General features: G+C 53.3%; 1 protein-coding gene across 2 annotated transcripts; it reads left to right on the top strand.

Annotated features, from left to right (window-relative positions):
- The first annotated feature begins 303 nt into the window (after positions 1–303).
- Positions 304–10,275, top strand: DRG2 (developmentally regulated GTP binding protein 2). 2 transcript variants are annotated; one of them, XM_064520091.1, is made up of 13 exons: positions 304–461; positions 1,824–1,984; positions 2,439–2,528; positions 3,735–3,795; positions 4,740–4,830; positions 5,284–5,356; positions 5,509–5,599; positions 5,850–5,947; positions 6,591–6,667; positions 7,130–7,218; positions 8,209–8,267; positions 8,707–8,760; positions 8,848–10,275. In XM_064520091.1, exons 1-13 carry the CDS (start codon positions 398–400, stop codon positions 8,932–8,934), a joined length of 1,095 nt encoding a protein of 364 aa, XP_064376161.1. In that variant the 5' UTR covers positions 304–397; the 3' UTR covers positions 8,935–10,275. The 2 variants fall into 2 exon arrangements, with proteins under 2 accessions (XP_064376161.1, XP_064376162.1); XM_064520092.1 differs by having other exon boundaries at positions 7,130–7,244.
- The last annotated feature ends 5,737 nt before the right edge of the window (positions 10,276–16,012 follow it).

The following is a 16,012-nucleotide window of genomic DNA, read 5'->3' as shown; positions in this document are numbered from 1 at the left end:
GGGCTCCGTCCCCCATGTTCAGCCCCTTGTGTCCCTCCTGGGGGAAGGCAGCTGGTGGGTCCTGGAGGCCTGGGCTCCACCCTGCTGCTTTGGGTGCTAATGGGGACCCTGGCAGGGGGCTGTGGGGCAGGGCAGGGGGTGGAGGGGGGTGGCGGATGTGGGGCAGGGGGGCTGTGGGGCAGGGCAGGCCGGGGCCGGGTGCCCCCTGCCTGTGGAGCGGGCGGAACGCGGGGTGCGGTGCGGCGCGGAGCGGCCGGAGCGGCGCGGCGGGTGCGCCGGCCCCGCCCGTGGGGGAGGCGGCCCGGACGCTTGAGGCAGGCGGACCGGCCGGCGGCGCTTCCGGTGGGGAGCCGCGCGGGGCCGGGGAGCCGCGCGGGGCCGGGCCGCGCCGCCCGCCATGGGCATCCTGGAGAAGATCTCGGAGATCGAGAAGGAGATCGCCCGCACGCAGAAGAACAAAGGTCCGGGCCGGCGCGGGCGGCCTGAGGGACGGGGGCTGCGGGGGTGGAGGGGGCGGCTCGGGGGTGTGGGGCACGGGGTGACTGGGGGCTGACGGGGGTGGTTGGGAGAGGGTATGAGGGGGGGAGTGGGGGGGCTGGGCTGGGTCATGGGGGGCCGAATGGGGGAGGTTGGGGGCTGGGGTATGGGGAGGCACTTGGGGGGCTGAGGAGGATGGTTGGGGCCGGGGTATGGGGTGGGATATGGGGGGCCGAATGGGGGAGATTGGGGACTGGGGTATGTGGTGGGATATGGGGGGCTGGGCTGGGGTGTGGGGGGCTGAGGGGACAGTCAGGGGCTATCGTGTGGAGGGGTTATGGGGGGAAGAGGTGGTGGGTGTGCAGGTATCGCAGGGGAAAGCCTGGGGGTGCAGGGGGAATGGCTGGGGGCCCGGGATGGGGTACAGGGCGCTGAGATGCAGGGCTGGCCGTGGGGCTGGCTGTGGGGAGGTGAGGCACTGCAAGGGTGGGTGTAGGGCTGGGGTATGGGTGGGGGGAGTGGTTTGGGGGCACTGGGATGGGGCACGGGGGGAGGAGGTGGCTGGGGGTGCGAGGTGCCAAGGGAGCGGCTGAGGTGTGGGGTGGGGAACGGGGAGATGCTGAGCAGGAGCCCTGCCAACACCCTCGCTCTCCTCGGAGCTGGGGCGAGGACCCCACGCGCTGCTGGCGTGCGCTTTGCTGCTTTCGGAGGCTTAAAGCGTGAATAACGGAACAGGACAAATAGCGAATCCTATAATCCCCTGGGTTTCTTTTGCCTCCCTGTTATAAAGAAAGCTACCTTTTTTCCTGAATTACCTTTTTTCTGAATTAGGTGTAGAGTCAAAAGTCAAGTCTTCTGCTAGGAATAAGTCAATAATGTACTTTCATGTATATCAGCTCTGAGTTAAAGCTGTCTTTAAAAACTGACAAGAGCAGGGAAAAAAAATCTTCCGTTTCTGCAGCAACAGGTATTGCAGAAGTGCTCTGGTGTAAGGAGCGTTTGCGTGAGAGTGACCTTTCCCCTGTGGTTGTCGTCTTCTCCCTGACTGGCTCCTTTCACTCCTGTTCACTCCTGGGCCAACTCTCCCTCTCGTTCACTCCTCTACCCAGCAATCCTTTTAGCTGCTAATTTCCCTCAAGCCTGATCTTTCTGTGCAAGTTATTGGAAGGTTTGCTTTCCATGGCCGATATTTCAAAAGTTTACAGAATATCTGAGGGCAGGCTAGTGTGCAATAGCTAAAACGCTGACGAAGATCCACAGTGTTTCTTTTTATGAAGTCTCTTATTTCTAGAAGTGAATTAGCAGCAACTTTCTGTTAACCAATTGTTGCATTTGTGTTATTCCAGCTACTGAGTACCATCTCGGCCTGCTGAAGGCAAAGCTCGCAAAGTACAGAGCTCAGTTACTAGAACCCTCCAAATCCTCTGCTGCTAAAGGAGAGGGCTTTGATGTGATGAAATCTGGAGATGCCAGGGTGGCACTGATTGGTTTTCCTTCTGTGGGTAAGGTCAGTGAGTATCTGAGCTAATCCTCTAGCACGTGTGTTTTCCAGGTGTCACCAATCACTGCAAATGTGTTTTTCTGAACATTGGTTGTCTTTTTGTATTTCACTTTCTTGCCACGAGTGAGCAGAACTTACTGTGCGCTGAGAGCTGAAAGTTGGAGCTAGGGAAAATGGCTCTGTCTTGTGTGTGGAGCACTGTGGTACAGCCTGAAACTTGGTCTTGTCCAGCCACAGCGCTGCTAAGAAAAGGATGAAAAGTCTTTCATTCAATGAAAGTCCTGGCAGTCCCATGTTACCACTTCTATCCCTGTGCCCAGAATAGCCTCAACACAGCTTTTAAAAGCCCACCAGTGTCTTCTCAGTGCCGCTGATAAACACTTTTGTGTTATGTTTTGCTGAATGTTTACCAGTGCTATTGTTTGAGTATCTCTAGTGATGGCGATATCTTGCATTTCAGTCCACGTTTTTGAGTTTAATGACCTCAACTGCCAGTGAAGCTGCGTCTTACGAGTTCACAACCCTGACGTGTATCCCAGGAGTCATAGAAGTAAGTAGGATTCTCCCCCCTTTAGCGGAAGGTAAATATGCAAGAAACCCAGATTTGTAAACGTGTCTGCACCAGCTACACTTGTGCTGCCACTGGGAAGCAGAAGTTAAGAAGCACAGCGATATCCAAAGATCTCTGCTGCCTTCTGCTTTAAACTTTAGGAGGTCTTGCGTGTTTGCAGTATCAGGTCCTCTACAGCCTGCAGTGCTGATTTAGCACTTCCATAGGCCACACAACTCTTCAAGATTGACTGCCTGACTGGGATTTCGGATACTGCAGTTAGACTGACCAGAGCAATAAGACAATTCTCAACTGAATTTTTTATAACCACTATTGGCGCCATTGACCAGATGGCTGGAAACCTTGACAGATTTGTTTTTAATGAAGCTTTAAAAGAGGCAATCTGTACTGTAATCAATTTGGAAGGAAAATACAACTACTCCTGTCCTTGAGGAGTTTTATTAGTGGTGCTCTGAGCATCCATCAGTAAAGCAAATGATAAAGGGCATCAAACTGAAAAACATCCAAGAGTAATGAGAAATTTTTGGTCAGAATTGAAAGCAGAATTAACTAATGAAAGTGACCCTATTGGTATTAAAATGAATACAAATATTTGAACAGATTCAGATGTGGTCTTTAACTGCAGTCGCTGCAAAAACAGATACTTAGGGCTTCACCACAACAGTAGCTTGAATGCAAATGACCCTGCAACTCTGATGAAGAAGAGTGTCCCATTATTTCCTGGTGCTGTAAGACCTGCAACACAGCTGAATAGTTCTGATCCAACCAGTAAGGGACAGTGACATTGCTTGTTACAGTGCTTTATGTGTTAGACCAGAAGAATGTTTTTTTGTTTGTTTATTTTCTTTCTTTTCCATATCACCAGCTCAGGATAATGCTACTTCTGTGCTGTGCTGGTTCCCTAGTGCTTTGTCAAACCCCAATCATTTGACACTGTAGGAGGCCAGAACCTAACATACTGCAGTATGACCCAGAGTCGCTGAAAACTGTTTAATAGGAAATACTCTGGAGATTGTTTCAACAAAATATATTCATGGGTTTTGTGCAAACTTGCCCTGCTCCGTCAGGTTCATTCAGTTCCACTGTCTGCAGGCTTTGGACCTTCGTGCTTGCTTAGAGCTTTCAAGGCAGTTTAGAGGTCCTGCACAAGACTTTCAACTTTCCATTCTTCTGTTTCCTTTTCAGTACAAAGGAGCCAATATTCAGCTCTTAGATCTGCCTGGGATCATCGAAGGAGCAGCACAAGGTTGGCCGATCTCTGTGTTGGTGCAGTTTGAGGATTTACTCTCAATAGCATACTGTTGGCAGGTTTGCTGGGCCAGTAGTTCCTGCACTGGCTTTCCAAACTTCAGAGTTCTTGATCTTGAAAGTGAGGCACGATTCTTATCCCTGAGCCCACGTAAGGCTCTATAAGTAGCAGAAAGATGTTTTTCTGGAGGTGGGAGCCAAAGCAAGCCAGTCACTTCTCACCTTCCTATATGAGTGTTATTTTGCTCATCTGCTTTCTGGTACAGAGGAAATCTAAAGAAAGATGCTAGAGAGGCGGAGGGGGAAATTACAGCTAAACAGTAACTTCTCTTGACTGATTTCCTGAGTTCCTGCCAGTCCTCCCATGACTCCTGATTTTGGGAAGAGATGTTAGCTTTGTGCCTCTGCTTCATCACCTCATGGCTGGTCTTGTCAAAAGAAGCCTTATGAAACTTAGGAAAATCTCCTAATGGTCTCGTTGTGGAGGAATTGTTAATGGAGGCCTTGTTAATAAGGGCTCTCTCCTTTTTTGACCAGAAGGTGTAACCTCTTTGCGTGGGGGCCCTGGGCCCACATCACTCTTCTGGGTAACCTGTCTCTGCCACCCGGAACTCTACCACTGCACGTGTCTGGGGGTGTCTGCACTGCAGGCAGAGGTGTCATCTCAGCTCGTGCAGCCGTACAGACAGCTTTACGCTCACTAGTCTGGGTGGCGATTGGTGGAGCAGCAGCAGCTCTTTGGGCTTGTGCTACATGTAAGAGAACATGAATGGGCCAGATACACTCCCTCATACACCCCCAACAGCTGATGACAGCCAGTACAGGACTGCAGGATCTTTTTTCTTGTTTCCAAGCGGCTGTGTGGGGTAGGAGTCCCTTGTCTGTCGCAGAATTCATAGCTGTTTTCCTACCCTGATATACAGCCAGCTCCTCTCTTCTCAGGGAAGGGCAGAGGTCGGCAGGTGATAGCTGTGGCCAGGACAGCAGACGTGGTTATTATGATGCTGGATGCCACAAAGGGTGAAGTACAGAGGTCAGTATATGCTTCTGGGCACATGGGACTGTGGGTTGGTGGGCCAGGGTCGAAGGTTTGTATATGCCCAGAGAACACACCAGCTCTCTGAAATGATGTGAGCTGTGCATGTTTGGGAATAGGTGTTTAAGTTCTTGAGTGTGAGATGGAGATTGTGCACCATTAGAAGGATGCTGGCTAACTGGGAACAGCATTTACAGTGCTTTCTAGGAATCTTGGCTCAGGCTTCTCAGCTGAAGGATCCTTCCTGCGGGATGGTTGTTCAGAGATGAGGCTGTCATGCGAGATTTCCACCACAGAGTATCCTGCATTAGCTGTGGTTGTGTGTTGCAGTGCAAGTTTATGGAAAGACTATGTCAATATGCAGCTAAAGATGATAGTCAAAAAAGAAACATCTGGCTCTCATCTGACTGAGCTCGGTATAACAGGTACTAATGTGCACTGTCCCTGTAGGGCCCTGCTGGAGAAAGAACTGGAGTCTGTAGGAATCCGACTGAACAAAAGCAAGCCAAATATCTATTTCAAGGTGAGATTTCCTGAGGTGCTGCAGCCACAGCTTATGGCTGGCTGCCTAATCAAAGGCAAGATCACTTTGTGCTGTCCCTCGTGTTGGACAGACTGAAGGGGGGCTATGGATTTTGCAGACCGCTCTTAAGTTGGTTTATTGCCTTTCTGCAGCCGAAGAAGGGTGGAGGCATCTCTTTCAACTCGACTGTAACGTTGACTCAGTGCTCTGAGAAGTTGGTGCAGCTCATCCTCCATGAATATAGTATCCTTTCCTGAAAGGGGAGACCCCCGAGCTCCAGATCAGCAGCTCATGAGTCAAGTGGTACCTGCTGTGGGGCTACACCTTTCTGTGACTCTTTGGTGCTTGCTGGGTTAAGAATAAGCCTGACTGGGCCTTTCCCTTCTTTGTTCCATTTCCCCATCCTCCAAGCAGCACCAAGCAAGCTCAGCTGGTTGGCTCATAGCAGTGTTCAGAAGTGCTGGGGTTTGGGCCTTGACAATGTTCACCTCAGAAATCTTCAATGCTGAGGTTCTCTTTAGAGAGGATTGTTCTCCTGACGAGTTCATCGACGTGATTGTAGGCAACAGGGTCTATATGCCGTGCCTCTATGTGAGTATCTCAGAAATAGTCTGTCTGCTACAGCACCAAGCATCTCCTGGCACTGACTGATCTTGAGCAAGACCATTCTTTGCTGAAGTAAACTCTAGGCCTTCCTGGTTCCTAAAGCAGTAGCATTTGAGGGTTAAAGAGGTAGAAAACACTACTCAACAGGGAGCTTTTTACTAGCTTTATGTGTGCAGCCGTAGTGTATGTGCGTTCCCTGTGCCCTCTTGTGGCTGGTTGTCGTGTAGCAGCAGCGAGCTGTGTGCGTTGGTGGCACGGGGTTTGCTTGCATGGCATGGGTGCTGCTGCAAGTGCTGCATTTGATTTTTCATGAATGATCCCATGTGCCAGAACTCACTTAACAATGCTGGTTGATAGTGGCTGGGTTTATAGTGAAATCCAAGGTGCTGGAGAATGTCACAAGTCATCGCAAAGGGAGAACCTTAGACGGCCCAAGCTTATGTTTAGGCTCCTGAACCTTAGCAGTTTATTGTGCTAAAAATCTTGTCCCGCCCTCTGTTTGATATGATCTGTGTTTCTGTACCGAATGCCAGAACTGCCTCGTTACACTTGCACGTACAGATTTTACTTCCTTGTGGTGTTGCTGAATTGATTTCCTAAAGGATGTGTTGTTTTTCCTTTGACTTAGGTTTATAACAAGATTGACCAGATATCTATGGAGGAGGTGGATCGTCTTGCTCGGAGACCCCACAGTGTTGTAATCAGGTAGGAGCACTTAGGGCTGTCAGGCTTTTTTATGCACTGGCCCGGATAGTTTGGTGTTTCGTTTCACACCCCTTTTCCAGCCTTTTCTCCAAGGAGGGGCTTCTTCCTGGGCCGCCTCTGACTGCTGGGGTGAGAAGCAGAGGGCTGCTATGCAGTGTTTTCAGGGCTGCCTTCCCCTGGAGGGGCAGGCTGCCTAGCTGCCTCGCACTGTCTGCAGGCCAGAATAAACCAGTCTAGCTTGTTCTCTTAGAAGTGCTGATATATCTGACTGGGGCTTTGCTGCTTCAAAGCTGCTTTCTGCTCTGAAAGCTCTGTTTATTTCACCTTGTGTTTTTCCTCTACTGACCTCATTAGACACTTTTCCCCTTGTTCCTAGTGCTTTAATAAGATGTTTCGCCTTGCTCTTCTGGATCGCTAAATCACAGCAGCAGTAAACACTGAGATATTCATGGTGTTTTGCAGCTGTGGCATGAAACTGAATTTGGATTACTTGCTGGAGAAGCTCTGGGAATATCTTGCACTTACCTGCATCTACACCAAGAAACGAGGACGTAAGCGAGCATTAGCTGAACTGAAGGTTTGAAAGGGAGAAAAGGGCTGCTGGTCACCAACCACACGCAGGCTGCCAGAGGTGTTTGGGTGCCTGGCTGTCAAAGATCTCTTCTGTCTTGGAGATGCTGCAATTACACTCTCCCTGACCAGTCTCCAGTGTTAGCTCTTGGGAAATGCTTTTGTTCCATCTGACCCAGCCTTGCATGTATCCCATTACAGCCCTCTTGTGCTCTCTTAACAGTAGAAGAGCTGAATTTTCATAAGGTTTTGCATGATAATAACATAAGGAAATGAAGTTTGCAAGTTCTTTGGTTTCCCTCTTATAATAGCTGTTATGTACACGCTATGATGAACTGTTCAGGTGACTGCTACCCAGAAAAGGTCTCTTGTTCCTGCTGTGGGAGGTCTGGTGATTCCCATGCTGGGCGCCTGAGGCTCAGCAGTGCCTTTGACCACCTTTTGCTTTGCAGCTCACTTGTAGCTTTGCCCAGCAGTGAAGGCACATCTGTAACTTGTTCCCTTTCAAAGACCTTTCTCCTGTTTGGTTGTGAATGGCTGTGACTCTGAACTGAGTGGATGTGAGGAGAATAAGGAATTATCTGTGAGCTTGTTAAGCTGTGAAGCCTTGGGGATTTTACAGAAAACTCCAGAGTGGTTCTGTTTAATTTAGGCCTGTGTGTTTTGACTGGCTTTTTTGCTTGTTATTTAAGACAAGTATTTGGAATGGAGTTGGAGCAGGTGAACTGTGAGGAAGCAGTCAGCTGTGTGACATGGGTAACTGTACTTGTGGGTACTAGAGTGCCTACAGAAGCAGTTCAATGCTTTCAAGTACCTGGGTAGCTGTTCTGTCTGGGAGGCTGCTGGCAGTGTAACAGGAGGAGGAATTTGGGAGCAGTAAACACAAAGCAATGTGAGATGGTGTTGGCATGTTAGAACAGATTTGATGGAAAGCCAATGCTGTTTTTTCGCTCTCTTCTGCTTTTCCATAGAGAGACCAGACTTCACAGATGCCATTATTCTACGGAAAGGGGCCTCTGTGGAGCATGTGGTAATTTCTCTGTATCTTTTACATTTACTTGGCAGCAGAAGGCATGTTCCTCTTGGAGCCTGCTGTGATATGTTTGTGCTTTGTAAAGGTTGGGATATGTCAATATTTTGCTGGGCTTCTCCTTTTGTTATCTTGACTGGTTTCATCTGCCTCAGGTTTCTTTCCTAGCTGCTAATGTTTGTAATAAATGAAAGATAACAAAAGTTACTTAATGCAGGCCAGTGAAAAAGCACATGGAAGTAGTAAATGGGGATTTATGTGACTGGTAATTCCTGTATTTCTGTTCTGTATTCTTTAAAGTGTTGTTAACTGGCTCCTAAAGTCACTGTTGTAATTTCTGGCATGGATCTGAGTTGCTTCTAGTTCCTGGGTATTAAGCAAGTTGTTTGCAAAGTAGCGTCACTAAACCGTCTTAATAATCTGTCTGTCTGTCTTGCAGTGCCATCGAATTCACAGATCATTAGCCAGCCAGTTCAAATATGCCTTGGTGTGGGTAAGTGCGTAACAGCCAGTGAAATGCCTGTCCTCATGCCCCTCTGACAGGTCTGCTCCTAACCCCTCTCCCCCTTTTGCTTTAAAGGGGACAAGCACAAAATACAGTCCTCAAAGAGTGGGCTTGACTCATATGATGGAGCATGAAGATGTCATTCAGATCGTCAAGAAGTAACCCTCTCTGCTGCTCTTCGCTGGTGCCTGGCCTTGTCTTTATCACTAGAATTGGAACTGACCACATAAAAGCAAAACAAAACAAAAAAGAAAAAAAAGAAAGAAAAAAGGGAGATGTTCCACAGCCAAGAAAGCAAGAAGGCTTCTGTGAAGCTCGTTCCCTTAGAGAAAGACAGAGAATGAGGCTACTCTACTTGCAGGTGGGGATGGGGGAGATGGGTTTCCATCTTGCAGCATTTCAAGTAAGGTAATCTCTTAAATAAAAAAGGAGCCCATTCTTCTAGGACATAGCTCCTAGAGCCAGCAACCTCCTGCCCCTAGCAGGGTTTGCACGTGTCCATCTGTTAACCTACCAGTGGCTTGCTCAACCACTGGTTCTGGGAAAGTTTATGGGTTTGTGTGAGCAAATCTGTCCCAGTGCTTTGGGACAGGGAAACCAGGACTGGGGGAATGTTACTGATGCTTTGCTGCGTGTCCATTCATTTAATTTAAGCATTTGAAATGGAAATATCTGAAATGGAAAGAAAGTTCTCGCTCCCCTGCTCACTGGACATGTTGCTTCTACAGCTTTCACTATGGGCGACTTTAGTCTCTGTATCTGAGACAACCCTCAGCTAATTTATAATGGTCCCACCTCAATTTTATTAAAACCTGGCACTCTGTGCCTCGTGTTAGCTCTGCAGTAAGGTTTATAGGACATCCAGTCCAATTGGTACTACCGAGAGAGATCAGAAATGAAACCTTGCTGTTGAATGATTGACCTGGCCAAACTGCAGCAGGGTACGATCAAAGAGCCATAGGCTGCAGTGAGAATTTACTTCTGGCATATCGCTGGTCCAAGAAATTATCTTGGGATTTTCTTTCTTTGCTCTTGTCCTGCCCATTAGTCCCCAAGAGGATTGCTGGGGATCTGCTTCTTTCTCAGTCATGCGCCTAAATTCCAGTAATAGCTCTTGGAGCTTGAAGTACCATCCCATGCCACAGGTTTCACCTCAGCCTTGTTAAATAATGTTGCTCGTATGGATATTTTTCATCAGAATTCTGGGATTTTTCTAATCATGCTTTTTCATTGAATATCCATGCTTACCAATTCGGAGTGCCTGATAGAGAACAGCTCTTTTCTTCTGGGATCAAGAGCTGCCAATAGCGTTTATTTTCTTTCATTGAAAAAGGGTTCAGTCTGATGTGGATTCTTAACTGCGAGGACAAATCTGATAGCAGACTTGTCCAAGCAGGGCCCCTTCCCTGTCTTTTGTGTTCCTCCCCACCCTTCCCAAACTGATCAAGCAGAAATGGAAGGAATATTTTATTTGAGAAAATAAAAGTTGCTATTTCATGTGAATTGTACATGTCTACTTGCAGTTGTTAGACAGTTCAGTGTGTTTTCCAAATCTCCTTCTGGATGCTGTTGCAAAAGGCTGTGGGGTGGAATAGGTTGTGAAGTGGCTGAGAGAGTGCTCCGAGGTTGGAAAGGACCTAGATGAGATGTGATGGGAGCTAAATAGATGATATACACAATACCCAAGCTAAGAAGGTGACTTTGTAGTTTTCCTTCATTGTTCCTGGCTTTGCTCACAGCTGGAATTAAGAGCAAATCCCGGCCATGGTGGAAACTAGCAGAGAATGAGCTCCAAATTAGCTGCATTATGCCCGAGCTGGCTTTCGAAAGCAGGAGCTTCTCTGTGTGAATTGGTTGGGATGCCGTTCCAGCACATTAACTTGCCCTTTAAATTTCCTGTGAAGGTTGCACAGGCAGAGCTTCCCACACAAAGAGGTCTTTTGGTTTCCGTTTGTCCCCGAGTCTGACTTTTAACTCCAAACCAAGGAGCCTGCAACGGCCCAGTGTAACAGACGGCCAGAATCGCTAACTGTGCTTCATCCCTAAGCCGGGTAGTGTGAGGAACTGGGGAAATGGATGATGCCTGTGTGAATCTGAAATGCAAAGTGTTATGTTCTAATACATGTTCTTGGTCAGTTAGTACCTACCTCTCAGTTTGCTCAGGTTTCAAATTGAATAGTCCGGTGGGCCATTGTTAAAACCTCCGTCTAATTAGCCTTATTGTTCATTTGAGAAATTGGACATTTTCTTATCCTGTTCAGAAGGGACTGATACATGATTAAACTTAGTGTGGGGAAGGAGCAAAAACAGTTAAATTAGAAGAAGCTAACTTCTTTTTTTAAGCAAGAGTAGCTTTTTTTTTGCAGGCAAGTTTATAGCTGTATCTGGAAATATATGCATTTAATTGCACACTGTGTTCATTCTTCCAGACGGCTTCCCTAAGTGCTGCACACACTAACATTAAAAGCTGCAAACACTGCAGTTCAGTGCAGGAGCAGGCTCGACTGAAGATCTCTCCGAATCCTGAGCAAGCGAGGTACTGACAGGGGAAAATCTGCTTCAGCAGTAGTTGTGCTTCAGAGCCTGATTTAGCTCCTGGAGCTGCCTCCTGAGGCTGATGGGAGCTGGTCAGACCCCTTGCTAGCTCCGTGAGAGGGGATGTGGTCAGAGACCCTTTGCTGAGCGCTCCTGGGGAAAGGCAGGCGCTGCTTCCCATCAAGGAGGGGAAGCTGATTCTAGCAGGCAGGAGCTGTGGTTTTGTCCCCCCAAGAAGCAGGATGCCGCCTTTCCCAACACAGGAGGGAAGGCTTGGCTGGACCAGACTTGCCTAGGAGGCAGATCCGCCCTCAGCAGCCTGGCTGGATTGCAGGCTGCTGTTCTGCAGTGCAGCCCCCTGCCATTTCTGTGCTCTTTCAGCCGGCTCTGGTTTCCTTAGCCCTGCGCCCACCTCCCCGAGGGCTGCGCTGATTCCTGCCCTGTCCCCGGGCTGCTTTGTTTGCGGAGCGCGGCTGCGCCTCGCTGCAGAGTGACACTCCAGGTGTGAAGTGGAGTGGATCGGCTTTGACACAGCCCATCAGCTACCCTCCATCTAGTCCTGCAAACAGCGAAGGCCCAAGGCGTGCTCTGTTTAAAATGCCAGTTCCAGGCAATCAAGCAGGTTTGATTGGCTGAACACTCCTTTTATAATTTAATTTAGTCAGGAATCGTTTGCAAGGTAATAAAAAAGAGACTCTGACTCCAAATACATTCATTTAATTCAATGAGAGACGGTTACTGCTGCGGGCTTCCCTCACCCCATCACGCTGACATCTTAAAGCGCTGCTCGGGGCTGTATATAAGAGTCACGATCTGCAGTGACAGCTTAATTGTTTCAAATGCTGACAAGGGTCACCCCCAACCAGACATCACGCATTGTGCAGAGCTGGCGCGGGAGGCTGGGGAGAGGAGGATTTACGGCTGGCAAACAGTTTTGAATTCCTCTGGTTGTGCCTGCTAAATGATGAACCCGCCCCTTGGGGATTGGGGCTATTGATTGTAATTTGCAGTTAAGCCCTCGCTTTCTGAGGAATCAGCATAATAAATACCCGCCGCATTACTGCGGGGCTGGGGAGGAGGCTGAGCTGGGCTTGGCCCTTGGGGGGAAAGGCGAAGGAAGCGGAGATTTTCCCAGCGCCTGCAGCGTGATGCTCCAGTGCCCCAGCACTGGAAGGCCGCGGGCCCCGTCCCAGCAGCGCTCGCTCCGGGTGACGGTCCCGGCCCTGGGAAGCAGGAGCCCAGCGCTGGAGGAGGATGGAGCGTTTTGAACGCTCTCTGCCCTGCTGCTCTCAGGCCGAAGGTGGCAGCGGGGAAGTGCCCTGCTCGTCCCACGGCCCCGTGTTGTCCAGATGAGGGGGGCTGGTGCCTCCACCTAGATCCCTTCTCTGCGCCTGGTCTGGGGGGCTGGAGAGCCCATCCAGTCCTGCCCTCCTCCGGAGGGGGACGTGTGTGGGGGCCCCATGTCCTTGTGATTTCCCCTCCTAGATCTGCTTTGGCTGGGGTGGGGGGGAGCGGGTCAGGGCCATGCACCGGCTGTTTGTGCATTTGGGAGCATCACTCACCTTGGGAGGTGATGCTGATCTGCGCCCCGGGAGGGAAGGGGCTGCGGGACCGTCCGGCTGCGTCCCGGGGGAGGAAGGGATGGGGCCAGAGCTGGCTGCCCCTGGCCCCTCTGGCCGCTCCATCCCTGGTATTCCCGAGCTCTGCACGGGGACTATTAGCTCCCGTCTCTCCGCTCATGAGTGGCGATGAGAATAATAGCAGTCATCAAATATGCATTGGGCAGCAGCAGCCGGCAGCTGCCGCGCAGGGAGCGTGGTCCTGCGGGCGCCGGGGGAGCGACGGTCCCCGGAGGACGGCGAGGCCGCGAGCGTGACGCCGAGGCAGCCCAGCGCCATGCGGGCGAGCTAGGCTACCCCAGGTGAGTGGCCGCGGGCGGCCGAGCCAGGCGGAGTGTCCCTCGGGCTCGCGGAGGCCGCGACGGCTTGGCCGAGACGCCGGGGAGAGACCTGGTGCGAGATGCTGGCCTGCGAGGAGAAAGCCTGCCGCTAACGCAGCGGCGCGGGGCAAGGCTCCGCTCCTCCGGGTCAGGGCACGCGGTGTTTCCTCGCCTCTGGTTGTCCCTTCCTGTCTCCTCACAGTCTTTAACCCCCCCATCTCACCTTGCACCTTCCCCACAGCTGCAGCGTTTCTGCCACCTTTCAAAGCAGAGCTCCTCACCTTCTTCCTTCCCCCACGAGCATCTGCCCCACATCTCCCACCACCCCTTCCCCAAATCCCTTTTACCTTGGAGACGTTTTACCCCGGGAGACCTCCCTGGCCCAGTGGTTGACGCCGTGAGATCTGCAGGGCCCCTGGGCTCAGCTCCGCAGCCGGATGATGATGGTCCACAGCTGTGACTTGTTCCATGGCCGGGGCCGCGAGGCAGCGTGTGCGAGTGCGTGCCAGATGGCTCAGCGCTAATCCCGGGATGCGTCGCTCCCGGCCGGTCTCTGCTCCGCAGCATCTGCTCCGACCTCTCTCCCCTGGATAATGCTTCCCTGGCGGGCAGGTTTCGCTGTCAAGTGGTGGCCGGTGGGCAGGGAACGGCTGTGCCCGCAGGCAGCGTGCGTCGCCCGGGTGCTCCCGCTCCTTCCCTGGCTCCTTTTGGGGAGGAAGAGGGGGGATATCAGCTGGAGCCCGCACTGGCAATGCCCCGGCCCAGGCAGGGTGGCGCGTCCCGCCGTGCAGGCTGCTCTCCCCGGGGGCACGGACAAGGCGGGGGAGACAGCTCAGCGGCGCAGAAAATCCCCAGCCCCCAGGGCATGAAAATCCCCAGCCCCCAGGGCATCGCTCGGCCGGGGCCCAGCCAGCGGGGCCGGCGCGGGGACGCGGTTGGAGGCAGGCGGCTCCGAGGCGGGATGCGGCCGGCCTGGGGGCAAGTGCCCTCCTGTGGGACCTGGAGCCGCTGGTGCAGCCGTGCTATGGGCGCTGGGGGTGGCAGGGAGTGACCCGCCGATGCCTGGGGGGCCGGGAGGGCCGTGCTGCCATCGCCTTGCTGCAATGGCAGAGCCCGACGCCGGCAGGGGCCAATCTGCCCCAGGGGCCCTGGTGTCCCTGGAGCTCGTGGCTGGAGAGGTGGGAGCTGCGACGGGGCGGCTCTGCATGCACGTAGGCATTAGAAGGGGATGCGAGTGATAGAAAACTACAGGGGCTGGATGCATCTCCCGCTGCTCCATCATCCCTGAGAAATCCCACATCCGAAGGCGCATGCAGCCGGAGCAGCATCCGTCCTGCTTGCCGGGCAGGTGCCGGGGCGCAGAGCTCCCGCGGGGCCGGCACGTCCCAGCAGACACAGGCGCCCGCGCTCCAGCTGTAACAGGAAGCGGCTGTAAGCGGACACGGGGCCGGCCGGGGACTGCAGCCCTGCCGGAGATGGCGGAGCTGCCGCCGGCGCCGCGCGGCTCCCCGGGAGCTCTGCCTCACTGATGCCAGCAGCTGCAAGGTACAGTCCCCGGGGCGGGCCAAGCAGGAACCCAGTGGCCAAAGTCTCCTTCATCCCTGCGCGCCGGCGTCACCTTGCCTGTCCCATTTCCGTGCTCGCCTCGCACCCCGTGGCCCCGACAGTGGGATGCTGCCCGGCCGTATCCCCAGGGCGGAGGCGAGGGTGCCTGGGCACCGGCTCCGGGTTTTCTGGTGCTGTTCAGGGTTGATGGGGTTGATGGATGCTCCAGGCATCTTCTCCCAGAGCACCCGTCCCCATCGCCACCCCAGCGAGCTTTCGCTGCTGGCGTTGCACCCGGCGAGGCTGCCTTGGGCTGACGGCCACCCCGGCTCCCTCCACCGGATGCAGCCGTGCCCAGGACCCCGGAAACAGCCGCGTGGTGCAGGCGCTGTGCGGCTCAGGTTTCGTGGCCTGCGGAGCCGAGGCGGCGTGTCCCGGCTCCCCGGGTACCCGCTGCGGCACCCAGCGTCACCCGCGTCCCCGAGCAGCTCCCGCCCTGCCACCGTCCCCAGGTGCCTCAGCTCGTGCACCCCCTTCTCTGGCTCTGCCGGGGCGGCCGCGGGTGCTGGATGCTGCTCCTGTGGGTGCAGGGCAGGGGACCGGCTGTGCTGGGGATGCAGAGGGTCCCAGGGAGGCGGGGGGGGGCTGCAGGGGGGCCAGGCCGCCTGGGTTGGGGCCAGGCTGGGAGCTCTATCTCGCCCTCTCGTGCTCTCCCTATCTCGATCTTTCCTCCTGGAGAGCCCTTATCGCGGGCAGGCACCGCGGCGCCCGTGGGTACGGCCATGGCAACGGCGGGGGGGAGCCCTGCCGGTGCCGCAGGGCATGGAGAGCACCGCGGGGCCCTGCTCGGCCCTTCCCTGCCCTTCCCTCCCGGGATCCCTGGCCGGCCCTGGCTCGCTGGCTCCGTGCAGGGCGGCGGGATGGAGGTAGGGACGACGCGGGGAGGTGAAGATGGAGGTAGGGACCATGCAGGGTGGCAGGGATGGAGGTGGGGGCCATGCAGGGTGGTGCGATGGAGGTAGGGACCCAGAGCAGCTTCCCACCACCCCAGGGACCCCCCCTTGCTTGCTGCTAACAGCTCCTCTGGGAAAATCTCCAAGCTCTGCAGGGCTCAGCCAGGGGCAGGAGCTTGGTGAAGGATGGGACCCTGCCATGCGGTGGTTCCCCTCCACGGAGCAACTCGGGTGCAGTGAGGTGCTGATGCCTGGATCCTCCTGGTCC

Source organism: Dromaius novaehollandiae, chromosome 14 (assembly GCF_036370855.1).
Source record: "Dromaius novaehollandiae isolate bDroNov1 chromosome 14, bDroNov1.hap1, whole genome shotgun sequence".
In the NCBI taxonomy this organism is placed as follows: Eukaryota; Metazoa; Chordata; class Aves; order Casuariiformes; family Dromaiidae; genus Dromaius; species Dromaius novaehollandiae.
Note: the sequence above shows the minus strand (reverse complement) of the source record. Positions and strands in the feature narration are given on the sequence as shown.